Here is a 13,424-nt window from a genome sequence, read left to right on the forward strand (position 1 = left end):
CTCCTTTTTTGCTTTCGGCTTGGGATCAAGTGCAAGTTATCAATCAGGAAATTAAGAAATCTGCGGTATACAATTAGATTATCTATATGGTTGTCGAAGGCATCTGATTCAGTTGAAGCACCAGCATTTATAGAAATAGTGCGTAATCAAGGAGTAACAATACCAGACGTGAATATCTCAGAAAATATATACAGTTTTCACCGCAACCTTCTTTCTCGAATAGAAAAGGAAAAGAAACTGCCTATGAAGAAAGTGGTCAAATAAGAACCCACTGTCTGAAATTCTAATCACTAAGTACTTGGATGAAGTATTCAACCTATTAGACTGGAATATCGGAGGTGTGAGGAATAACGGAGAATGCCTCAACAACCTTCGGTTTTAGATAACATTGGCCCGTTCTTTATTGAGGACCTTAACCAAGAAAGCGTAAAACTATTTTTGAAGAATAAATGCTGAAGACAAGGATTGTGTTTAGTAGACATGGTAATTGCTCACAGGGGATTCAGATCAAGAAAAGAAAATTTAGGAGAGAATATAAATGCGGTTCGATTTAATACAGCTGTCATTACCGCATTCTGAATGGGATCTTGCGACTGTCGTAGAAAAAGAGTTCACAAGTGTTGCATTGTGCTGGTGTTATTATACGGCTGAAAACGTCTATGGCGAAAAACTTCCATCGGAGAGTTTTGCAATTCCATACCCACACCTAACTTTATGCATCACTGGCGCCGCTTCCTTTCCACTGGAATCCATTTTGTCACTGTAATGGTCCATCGGTTACCGGGCCTAAGCAATACATGGCGTGCCAGGCTGCACTTTCTCTCCTAAAGAAAATTGTTAAATCAGCTATTCCTGCTTGCTCTCTGATCTGCACAAATTTTTCTGTCTCGTAATGTGACACCTAACATTTTTCTTTTCATTGCTCCCTAAATGCAACGGTGTTGAATATAAGCTCGAGAGCAATAGTACGACCGTATAATGAACAATGAAACAAAAATTGTTTGACGTAACATTAAGAGACAGGCAGGCAGCAGTGTAGATAAGAGAGAAAATGGGGATCGTCCACATTCTAATCGATATTAGGAGAAAAAAAATGGAGCTAGGCAGGCGATGTTACTGGTAGGACCGATAACCGAGGGACCATTGGAACTACATAATAGCTGCCATGGAGAGGGAAGCGCCGTCGAGGACGTAGAAAATTGGTTGAAGTGATGAAATTGTAAAATTCACAGGCGTAACTTGATATCAGCTAGCGTACAACACAGGGGTCTTGTGCACAAAGACACAAAAGCTGGACCACTCGCCCCCTCCTGATCACGCATACCTTGCTCCTTCAGGGCTGAGCGTTGAGCTGGCTGGTGCTGGATCAACGGTACATTTCTCGTAAGACTGCACAATTTGCAGCTCATAACAATGTGACTCTACTTATGTCATCGCAAAGTAATGCGATAACTACATGGCATTCCTCCCCTACGTACTGCAGAGTGTGTGGTTTTGGATCCCACCAGCGACAAGTTATGTTTTATAGGACGTGTACATTTGTTTGCCATGACCATTTCTATATTTCCATTAAAATGAACTAATAAGTTACCCCATGCTTCCCATTGATTTTTCTACTGGTTACTTCAGATGGTTCTAGCTAACAAAAATCTGGGCCCTTTGTTCCCCTCTCTGGTTTACTTATCGCGATCGGGAACCATTCGGTAGGTTTGATGTCTTCGAGTAGCATACAGGTGTGTATTGGGCCGGGTGTCCTCGAAAATACTGTTACGTGTGGGAAGACACAGGCGAAAGAGGCCATATACAGGCTATGTACACTGAAGCCAGACTGTCAGGCCGACACTCGCTCACGCTAAGGGCAGAGACCCACTTCGTCGTCGTTCTCACCGCGGCTCGTCCCATGAGCTTCGCTCGATGATATCGTAATACTACACCCTGGCCGCAAAAGCACCATCACGGTGCTCTTTAATAACCAAGGCGCAAAAAGAGTTGTAGGATTTGGGTCAGGCGACGTGGACAATGACATTGGTTGTCACAGAGGAGGACGTAGTGGGCGTGGCTAGAACAATTTCACAGGTGACATCGGTCACGTGGCGGAGCACGCGATATGGGCCTCTGTAGCAGGACAGCAGTTTTTCACACAGGCCAACTTCACGCGATGGTGACCAATACAAGACGAGGATGCCGGGCACAAAGTGGACATCGCGGTGACGGGGGTTGTAGCGTTGCTTTAGTTAGCCTTGAGAGAATTATAGACGAGCGCGCGCAAGTTGGCGAGCTTGGTCAGCATGGGCGATAACGTCACGGGCATAAGCCCTAGTTGAAGCAGTGGTGGACGGAAGCAGCGTCCAGTGGGAGCGTCGGTTCACGGCCATACAAGCGGTAAAAAGGCGAGAAGCAAGCAGTTTCGAGATGGGAAGTGTTGTACGCAAAGATAATGTAAGGTAGAGCCTGGTCCAGGTCGTGGCGTTCGTCTGAAACGTGTTTGGATGGCATGTCAGTAAGGGTTTGGTTCAAACGCTCAGTGAGGCCATTCGCTTTAGGGTTGTAGGAGGTGATAAATTTATGCTTTATTGAGCAGGCACGCATGATATCGTCAATGACTTTGGCTAAGAACGAACGTACGGTCACGGTCTGTTAGCAATTGACGCGGAGCACCATGAATCAAAATGATATCTTGCAGGAGGAAGTCCGTAACATCAGTTGCGTAACTGGTCGGAAGAGCGCGAGTTGCGGCGTAGTGGGTCGCGTAGTCCGCCGCGACTGCAACCCACTTGTTTCCTGATGTAGATTCCGGAAATTAGTCGAGAAGGTCTAAGCCGACACGCCGGAAGGGCTGGGCAGGGATGTCGGGCGGCTGCAGGTAACCAGCCGGGAGCTGCGAAGGCTTCTTGCGTCGTTGGCAAAGTTCACAAGCGGCGACGTAACGTGGTACGGAACGGGCAAGGCCCAGCCAGAAAAAACGGTGACGTACAGGGTCATAGGTTCAAGCTACACCGAGGGGTGCTGCCGTTGGGGCGTCGTGAAGCACTTCTAGTACGGTTGAGCGGAGGTGTTTAGGTATGACAAGTAGGAACTCAGAGCCATCCGGATTAAGGTTACGGCGGTACAGAGTACCGTCTCGGAGGACGAAGAGGCGTAGTGTGCCATCGGCCGGAGATTGCTCAAAATGATCGATGGGTACTCTGATGTGGGCATCACGACGTTGCTCGTCGAAGAAATGAAGCAGCTGCGATACAGAGAATACGCAAACAGCACTGGTAATATTTGAGAAGTCGCGGTCGTGAACAGGGTAACGCGACAAGCTGTCAGCGTCTTCGTGCAGGCGGCCAGACTAGTAGACCACAGAATATGAAAATTCTTGTAGCCTCAAAGCCCATCGGCCAAGCCGCCCTGTAGGATCTCATAGCGATGAGAGCCAGCAGAGAGCATGATGGTTAGTGACTTGCCATATTGCCATATATGCCATATTACGTGTGCCGACAATGTAAAATGCTTCAGGTTTTCATTTTATAGCATACAAGCTGCGTGGTGTACTTGAATGATCCGCACACGATGATGGATTTTTTCACTTGATATTGTCCACTTCCTATGCAGGTGCGCGTTCTTGATTGAAAATCAAGCTTTCTTTTGTTATTCAGTTTCCTAAAGTTTTTGAGTTCGTTTCTGCAATATTTCCTCACTAGCAGGCCTTAGATAAAACGGCGAATTTTCTTGGGTGAGCCTAAAAAAACTATATTGCGCGTTTTGATCTTTGCAGTCTTTCACATGCAAAAGCTAATAGAATAATCCCTATGCTGACATCGAATGGCTAAAAAAGTTCTGCTTCCACAGAAACTTCTCCGATCTCACCTTCTGGAGGTAAAGCAACGCCTATCCTGAGCACCTTTGAGCCTCCGATTTCAGTTGCGATACCAGCGGCACCAGTCCCCACGCCACCACCACCAATGAGCACGCCATCGACAATAATTGAAATCACCAGCACAGACATTGCCAGCAGCCCCACGCCACCAACATCTACAACTCCAACTCGTAAGTTGTTCTTGCGCAAAGTATCCTGTGCAGCTGCTACTTTTAGCATCGAGTGCATTTACGAGAGCCCTAGACAAGGGAAAGGCCAAAGAAAGAAAATTTTTTACTCAGATGCTGAAACACTATATTACTCCTTCACCGATGCATATCATTGCTTCTATCATTTGCAGCACATCTTTATGTTCACTGCAAGAGGAAAGCCTCGCTCCGCGATCTCCGACAGCGCTAATGGAGAAATAATGAGTCAAACAGATTTCACATTCTCTGGAATTCTGAACTTAATACAGAACGCAGAATCGTCAGCTAAGGTACAGGGCCATAACGATAGGCGAGTGAGGTCTAGGATGGTTATCAAGTTGGAAGAAAAGAGCAAAGTTACTCAACAGTGTGTCAAACATAGGTGAAGTAAGGGTAACATTAGACGACGTCAGGCTCTAGCTCCCCACGATGCAGTTTTAGAGCAGAAACGTCAAGATAACATCGAGGTAGTGGGACAAACCCTTACTTTTCAGCATTCCGAATGAGCAATGCAAGGGAGGGATTAAGGCACCAAGGCAAATAGTTGGTAGCCTGTTGAAAGTAACGAAGGACCTATTAAAGAAAGGACAAATCTTGAAAGTGTATAACTCACGAGATAACATACAAGTCGCTCAAATGTGAGTACTCGCAAGCAAAAGAGTCAGCGATATTCGAAATTATTGTGTATTAAAGGTCGAGGAAGAAGTAAAAAAGTTCTAGCATAAAATCAGTGAGATAAAACTTACTTTGGGAGAAGGATACATGTATGACTTGAAAGACAAGCTTGGTAATGCCAATAATATTTTCGGTGGTGTTATAAAGCTGCAAAATAATTGTTACTGGCCTCTAATTTAAACCGAGCAGCCTTGAAACCTTAGTGAAAAGTAGTGGTGAAGAGGATAGAAAGGCTACTTCCATAACTGGCGATGAAGTTTAAGGGAAATGCAGGATATGTCCCCAAGGAAAACGGCAGGAGGAAATGAAATAACTGTAAGTTTAATGAAAGTTGGAGGAAATATGCTATAAAATATTTCCCTCCTTTTTTGCTTTCGGCTTCGGATCAAGTGCAAGTTATCAATCAGGAAATTAAAAATCTTCGGTATACAATTAGATTATCTATATGGTTGTCGAAGGCATCTGATTCAGTTAAAGCACCAGCATTTATAGAAATAGTGCGTAATCAAGGAGTAACAATACCAGACGTGAATATCTCAGAAAATATATACAGTGCTTTCACCGCAACCTTGTTTCTCGAATAGAAACGGAAAAGAAACTGCCTATGAAGAAAGTGGTCAAATAAGAACGCACTGTTTGAAATTCTAATCACTAAGTACTTGGATGAAGTATTCAACCTATTAGACTGGAATGTCGAAGGTGTGAGGAATAACGGAGAATGCCTCAACAACCTTCGGTTTTAGATAACATTGGCCCGTTCTTTGTCGAGGACCTTAACCAAGAACGCGTAAAACTATTTTTGAAGGATAAATGCTGAAGAGAAGGATTGTGTTTAGTAGACTTGGTAATTGCTCACAGGGGATTCAGATCAAGAAAAGAAAATTTAAGAGAGAATATAAATACGGTTCGATTTAATACAGCTGTCATTACCGCATTCTGAATGGGAGCTTGCGACTGTCGTAGAAAAAGAGTTCACAAGTGTTGCATTGTGCTGGTGTTATTATACGGCTGAAAACGTCTATGGCGAAAAACTTCCATCGGAGAGTTTTGCAATTCCATACCCACACCTAACTTTATGCATCACTGGCGCCGCTTCCTTTCCACTGGAATCCATTTTGTCACTGTAATGGTCCATCGGTTACCGGGCCTAAGCAATACATGGCGTGCCAGGCTGCACTTTTTCTCCTAAAGAAAATTGTTAAATCAGCTATTCCTGCTTGCTCTCTGATCTGCACAAATTCTTCTGTCTCGTAATGTGACACCTAACATTTTTCTTTTCATTGCTCCCTAAATGCAACGGTGTTGAATATAAGCTCGAGAGCAAAATTACGACCGTATAATGAACAATGAAACAAAAATTGTTTGACGTAACATTAAGAGACAGGCAGGCAGCAGTGTAGATAAGAGAGAAAATGGGGATCGTCCACATTCTAATCGATATTAGGAGAAAAAAATGGAGCTAGCCAGGCGATGTTACTGGTAGGACCGATAACCGAGGGACCATTGGAACTACATAATAGCTGCCATGGGGAGGGAAGCGCCGTCGAGGACGTAGAAATTTGGGTGAAGTGATGAAATTGTAAATTTCACAGGCCTAACTTGATATCAGGTAGCGTACAACACAGGGGTCTTGTGCACAAAGACACAAAACCTGGACCACTCGCCCCCTCCTGATCACGCATACCTTGCTCCTTCAGGGCTGAGCGTTGAGCTGGTTGGTGCTGGATGAACGGTACATTTCTCGTAAGACTGCATAATTTGCAGCTCATAACAATGTGACTCTACTTATGTCATGGCAAAGTAATGCGATAACTACATGGCGTTCCTCCCCTACGTACTGCAGAGTGTGTGGTTTTGGATCCCACCAGCGACAAGTTATGTTTTATAGGACGTGTACATTTGTTTGCCATGACCATTTCTATATTTCCATTAAAATGAACTAATAAGTTACCCCATGCTTCCCATTGCTTTTTCTACTGGTTACTTCATATGGTTCTAGCTAACAAAAATCTGGGCCCTTTGTTCCCCTCTCTGGTTCACTTATCGCGAACGGGAACCATTCGGTAGGTTTGATGTCTTCGAGTAGCATACAGGTGTGTATTGGGCCGGGTGTCCTCAAAATACTGTTACGTGTGGGAAGACACAGGTGAAAGAGGCCATATACAGGCTATTTACACTGAAGCCAGACCGTCAGGCCGACACTCGCTCACGCTAAGTGCAGAGACCCACTTCGTCGTCGTTCTCACCGCGGCTCGTCCCATGAGCTTCGCTCGATGATATCGTAATACTACACCCTGGCCGCAAAAGCACCAACACGGTGCTGTTTAATAACCAAGGCGCAAGGAGAGTTGTACGATTTGAGTGAGGCGACGTGGACAATGACATTGGTTGTCACAGCGGAGGACGTAGTGGGCGTGGCTAGAACAATTTCACAGGTGACATCGGTCACGTGGTGGAGCACGCGATATGGGCCTGTGTAGCAGGACAGCAGTTTTTCACACAGGCCAACTTTACGCGATGGTGACCAATACAAGACGAGGATGCCGGGCATAAAGTGGACATCGCGGTGACGGGGGTTGTAGCATTGCTTTTGTTAGCCTTGCGAGAATTATAGACGAGCGCGCGCAAGTTGGCGAGCTTGGTCAGCATGGGCGATAACGTCACGGGCATAAGCCCTAGTTGAAGCAGTGGTGGACGGAAGCAGCGTCCAGTGGGAGCGTCGTTTCACGGCCATACAAGCGGTAAAAAGGCGAGAAGCAAGCAGTTTCGAGATGGGAAGTGTTGTACGCAAAGATAATGTAAGGTAGAGCCTGGTCCTAGTCGTGGCGTTCGTCTGAAACGTGTTTGGATGGCATGTCAGTAAGGGTTTCGTTCAAACGCTCAGTGAGGCCATTCGCTTTAGGGTTGTAGGAGGTGATAAATTTATGCTTTATTGAGCAGGCACGCATGATGTCGTCAATGACTTTGGCTAAGAACGAACGTACGGTCACGGTCTGTTAGCAATTGACGCGGAGCACCATGAATCAAAATGATATCTTGCAGGAGGAAGTCCGTAACATCAGTTGTGTAACTGGTCGGAAGAGCGCGGGTTACGGCGTAGTGGGTCGCGTAGTCCGCCGCGACTGCAACCCACTTGTTTCCTGATGTAGATTCCGGAAATTGGTCGAGAAGGTCTAAGCCGACACGCCGGAAGGGCTGGGCAGGGATGTCGGGCGGCTGCAGGTAACCAGCCGGGAGCTGCGAAGGCTTCTTGCGTCGTAGGCAAAGTTCGCAAGCGGCGACGTAACGTCGTACGGAACGGGCAAGGCCCAGCCAGAAAAAACGGTGGCGTACAGGGTCATAGGTTCAAGCTACACCGAGGGGTGCTGCCGTTGGGGCGTCGTGAAGCACTTCTAGTACGGTTGAGCGGAGGTGTTTAGGTATGACAAGTAGGAACTCAGAGCCATCCGGATTAAGGTTGCGACGGTACAGAGTACCGTCTCGGAGGACGAAGAGGCGTAGAGTGCCATCGTCCGGAGATTGTTCAAAATGATCGATGAGTACTCTTATGTGGGCGTCACGACGTTGCTCGTCGGGGAAATGAAGCAGCTGCGATACAGAGAATACGCAAGCAGCACTGGTAATATTTCAGAAGTCGGGGTCGTGAACAGTGTAACGCGACAAGCTGTCAGCGTCTTGGTGCAGGCGGCCAGATTAGTAGACCACAGAATATGAAAATTCTTGTAGCCTCAAAGCCCATCGGCCAAGCCGGCCTGTAGGATCTTATAGCGATGAGAGCCAGCAGAGAGCATGATGGTTAGTGACTTGCCATATTGCCATATTTGCCATGTTACGTGTGCCGACAATGCACAATGCTTCAGGTTTTCATTTTATAGCATACAAGCTGCGTGGTGTACTTGAATTATCCGCACACGATGATGAATTTTTTCACTTGATATTGTCCACTTCCTATGCAGGTGCGCGTTCTTGATTGAAAATCAAGCTTTCTTCTGCTATTCAGTTTCCTAAACTTTTTGAGTTCGTTTCTCCAATATTTACTCACTAGCAGGCCTTAGATAAAACGGCGAATTTTCTTGGGTGAGGCTAAAAAAACTATATTGCGCATTTTGATCTTTGCAGTCTTTCACATGCAAAAGCTAATAGAATAATCCCTATGCTGACATCGAATGACTAAAAAATTTCTGCTTCCACAGAAACTTCTCCGATGACACCTTCTGAAGGTAAAGCAACGCCTATCCTGAGCACCTTTGAGCCTCCGATTTCAGTTGCGATACCAGCGGCACCAGTCCCCCCGCCACCACCACCAATGAGCACGCCATCGACAATTATTGGAATCACCAGCACAGCCATTGCCAGCAGCCCCACGCCATCAACATCTACCACTCCAACTCGTAAGTTGTTCTTGCGCAAAGTATCGTGCGCAGCTGCTACTTTTAGCATTGAGTGCATTTACGAGAGCCCTAGACAAGGGAAAGGCCAAAGAAATAAAATTTTTTACTCAGATGCTGAAACACTATATTACTCCTTCACCGATGCATATCATTGCTTCTATCATTTGCAGCACATCTTTATGTTCACTGCAAGAGGAAAGCCTCGCTCCGCGATCTCCGACAGCGCTAATGGAGAAATAACGAGTCAAACAGATTTCACATTCTCTGGAATTCGGAACCTATTACAGAACGCAGAATCGTCAGCTAAGGTACAGGGCCATAACGATAGGCGAGTGAGGTCTAGGATGGTTATCAAGTTGGAAGAAAAGGGCAAAGTTACTCAACATTGTGTTAAACATAGGTTAAGTAAGGGTAACATTAGACGACATCAGGCTGTAGCTCCCAACGATGCAGTTTTAGAGCAGAAACATCAAGATAACATCGAGGTAGTGGGACAAACCCTTACTTTTCAGAATTCCGAATGAGCAATGCAAGGGAGGGATTAAGGCACCAAGGCAAATAGTTGGTAGCCTGTTGCAAGTAACGAAGGACCTATTAAAGAAAGGACAAATCTTGAAATTGTATAACTCACGAGATAACATAAAAGTCGCTCAAATGTGAGAACTCACAAGCAAAAAAGCCAGCGATTTTCGAAATTATTATGTAGGAAAGATCGAGGAAGAAGTAAAAAAGTTCTAGCATAAAATCAGTGAGATAAAACTTACTATGGGAGAAGGATACATGTATGCCTTGAAAGACAAGCTTGGTAATACCAATTATATTTTCGGTGTTGTTATAAAAGCTGCAAAATAATTGTTACTGGCCTCTAATTTAACCCGAGCAGCCTTGAAACCTTAGTGGAAAGTAGTGATGAAGAGGATAGAGAGGCTACTTCCATAACTGGCGATGAAGTTTAAGGGAAATGCAGGATATGTCCCCAAGGAAAGCGGCAGGAGGAAATAAAATAACTGTAAGTTTAATGAAAGTTGGAGGAAATATGCTAGAACATATTTCCCTCCTTTCTTGCTTTCGGCTTGGGTCAAGTGCAAGTTATCAATCAGGAAATTAAGAAATCTGCGTGTACAACCAGACTATCTATATGGTTGTAGAAGGCATCTGATTCAGTTGAAGCACCAGCATTTATTGAAATATTGCGTAATCAAGGAGTAACAATACCAGACGTGAATATCTCAGAAAATATATACAGTGCTTTCACCGCAACCTTCTTTCTCGAATAGAAAAGGAAAAGAAACTGCATATGAAGAAAGTGGTCAAATAAGAACCCACTGTTTGAAATTCTAATCACTACGTACTTGGATGAAGTATTCAACCTATTAGACTGGATTGTCGGAGGTGTGAGGGATAACGGAGAATGCCTCAACAACCTTCGGTTTGTAGATAACATTGGCCCGTTCTTTATTCAGGACCTTAACCAAGAACGCGTAAGACAATTTTTGAAGGATAAATGCTGAAGAGAAGGATTGTGTTTAGTAGACATGGTAATTGCTCACAGGTAGGGGTGTGCGAATATTGAAATTTTCGAATACGAATCGAATACGAATAAGGCGAAAAACTGTCTTCGAAAATCGAATCGAATATCGTATATGCACGTACGTAGTATTAAAAAGTTGCAAAATGTGGTAACAATAGCTTTATAGCACTTGTTAAAAATATTGCATTTTACAACGCTGCTACAGGTTAAAAAGACACTCATTACAGATAATGCGCACAGGTAATGACAGGTAATGCTCTCAGTCAAGTAATGCACTTTTTAGTGATTATCATGAAGGAAAACTAACTGCTCAACATGTTCACAAAGTAAACGCGCTGTATGCACTGTGACAACAATTGAAACGGTAGAAAAGACTTTCACTTGGAACTGAGGTGGCAGCGATGGCGAAGTACTTGTGGGCGAGTACGTGAAGCGGCCAATGGACTGTTACCACTCACAAGGATCCTTGCCCCTTTCGAGAAGATGCTTTTCCGTATAGTGTGTAACTTCCCTCTGAGAGGCAGATACCAAATGTGCGTTCTCCTTGTTCATCACTAGACCGTCAAAAGCGTTCTATACATTGGACACCAGGACACGACCCTGACATGGCAGTGTCCTCACTGGGTTCTACGCGAGCTGCGCGGAGCTCCCTTGTTGCAATGCCAGATAATCTAACCAGACGCCTGATGAACTTGAAGCTTGGATCAAGAAACAGGTTGACCACTTCGTCAAATTCTCACTCAGCTAAACGAGTCTTGACAGATTTTGCGAGATTGTTAGCAAACGCTGAGTTGCCTTTGCAATCTTCGAGGCAATGCAGCATTCCAAAAATAATTGGAATTTGACAGGACAATGAGGGGTACTTTCCAGCACTTAAGATCATAGTTGCGTCAAATAAGGTCTTCGATGCCTCCAAAAACTCCACTGCATCTCAACACTTTGCAGAGTTAAAGGTATCTAAGCTCGAGTCCGAAAAGGTGAGTTTAAGTCTGATAGACGCTTAGATTTCAAGGAGCCCTGAGAGGATGAGGTACTGACTGTTCCATCTTGTGTCAACATCCTACACAGCATAGAGCACGTCTTTGTTCAGCTACGTCTGCAGATCGGTCAGTCTTTTGTGTGCACTAGGGCTATGCTTGCAGTTCCCTACAATCGCTTTAGCCTTCTTGCAGAGTGTGTTGATTGTCGGAGTACACGACATTTCATTGCTGATAACTAGGTGCAGAGTGTGCGCAAAGCAGGCTCGCTGGAGCTAAGGCAGTCTCTTGGCAGCCGCTCGGATATTGCAGCCGCTCGGATATTGCGGCCGCATGGATATTGCGGCCACTGTTCGTCACGATGTACTTCACGCAGTCGATTGGTATCTCCCAGTCGGTGCATAGCTGCTCCAATGTCGCAGCTATGTTCACAGCCGTGTGGCTCTCCGGCATGTGTCGCTTGTTCAAAGTCAACTTTTTCATGTCGAACTTCACCGCAGGAAAATGACACGTGAGGCTTACAAACCCCTCGCTGGCATGCGACGTCCAGATATCGCTCCTAATAGCGAGAGTGTTTGTACCATGTTCATGTACTTTTAGCAGCTCGTGTCGTACCTTTGCTGTTGTGTCGTTGTACATGCGCGGGACGAGCACACGCGACAATTTTGTTCGAGGTGGCTGACTGTAGCACGACTCTACAGCTGCTTCGACCAGTGCTTTGAATTGATGTGGCAGAAATGGTGAAGAAATGAATGGCTGCCACATTCTGGTGAAGTGCGTTTTCTTTCTTCTGAGACAATGACTGCTGTCTCTGCTGAAGTATGTCATCCAGTGTCGGTTGATTCTTCAATGGAGGATTTGCAGTGGCCTCTTTTTGGTCCTCTTCCATCACCAAAGGGTGCTGCTTCATCTGATTTTGAATAGTAGTGGTCATTCCCGCTGGTATTTCAAGAGTATGTTCGCACGACTTGCACCGAGCTGTCGACGGCGAGAGCTTTGTGTAGTGCCGCCAAACGAGACTTCTTCCGGCTTTCTTTTCATGCTTGCTCAGTGGCTCGTCACCTGCAGTTGATGCCATTCTTAGAGAACACCCCTGATCGAGGGCTGTATCAGCACTGAGATAGTTGAAAATAGCGCAATGGCGAAGTTAGCGTGTTTTGCGTTTGTCTCGAGAAGCAGCGCAGCAGGTAGCAGAGAGCCGCGATTACATGAGAAAAGCGGGAACACAAGGCGGGAGTCGTCGATGGCGATGCAACGTTCTCCTCGGACATATTTATTTCTTTTTAATTTCCAAACATCTAAAGATTGTCCAGGTAACGCTTTGGGGGTACATATTTCATCGCATATAGTTACAGAGCCCTAAAGGACATCATATATGGTTATGAAAGAGCCATAGAATAAAGGTTGGTAAAAATAAACTGAAACTGATCGTGTCTCACGGGCGTCATGCAGATAGACTGAGTCAGAGCATACAAATAATGAGCCGGTCATGCGAAGTTCTCAGTGAATAAACATGCTCTGAGGAGAACGCGGAGCAAGCATATAGTTCATTACTTTTTTCAATTATTCCGCCTGTCAAAATATTCGCCGTTTCTACCGTTATTGGGCCATCTTCGAATATTCGGGAATTTCCGAATATGCATTTCTCGAATCGAATACGCTTCGAATAAGGAAAATATTCGATTCGTATTCGAAATTTCGAATATTCGCACACCCCTGCTCACAGGGGATTCAGATCAAGAAAATAAAATTTAAGAGAGAATACAAATACGGTTGGATTTATTACAGCTGTCATTACCG

General features: G+C 45.2%; 1 protein-coding gene across 4 annotated transcripts in view; it reads left to right on the top strand.

Annotated features, from left to right (window-relative positions):
- The window catches only part of LOC139053363 (uncharacterized), a 200,738-nt gene that overhangs the window by 30,718 nt on the left and 156,596 nt on the right, over positions 1 to 13,424 (top strand). For 2 of the 4 annotated variants that reach the window (XM_070530374.1, XM_070530376.1), the window contains 2 exons: positions 3,835 to 4,032; positions 8,919 to 9,116. In XM_070530374.1, the coding sequence (XP_070386475.1) occupies positions 3,835 to 4,032; positions 8,919 to 9,116 (396 nt within the window). The remainder of the gene's footprint in view (positions 1 to 3,834; positions 4,033 to 8,918; positions 9,117 to 13,424) is intronic. The other 2 variants (XM_070530375.1, XM_070530377.1) reach the window with 1 other exon arrangement.

Source organism: Dermacentor albipictus, unplaced genomic scaffold, assembly GCF_038994185.2.
Source record: "Dermacentor albipictus isolate Rhodes 1998 colony unplaced genomic scaffold, USDA_Dalb.pri_finalv2 scaffold_98, whole genome shotgun sequence".
Classification (NCBI taxonomy): Eukaryota; Metazoa; Arthropoda; class Arachnida; order Ixodida; family Ixodidae; genus Dermacentor; species Dermacentor albipictus.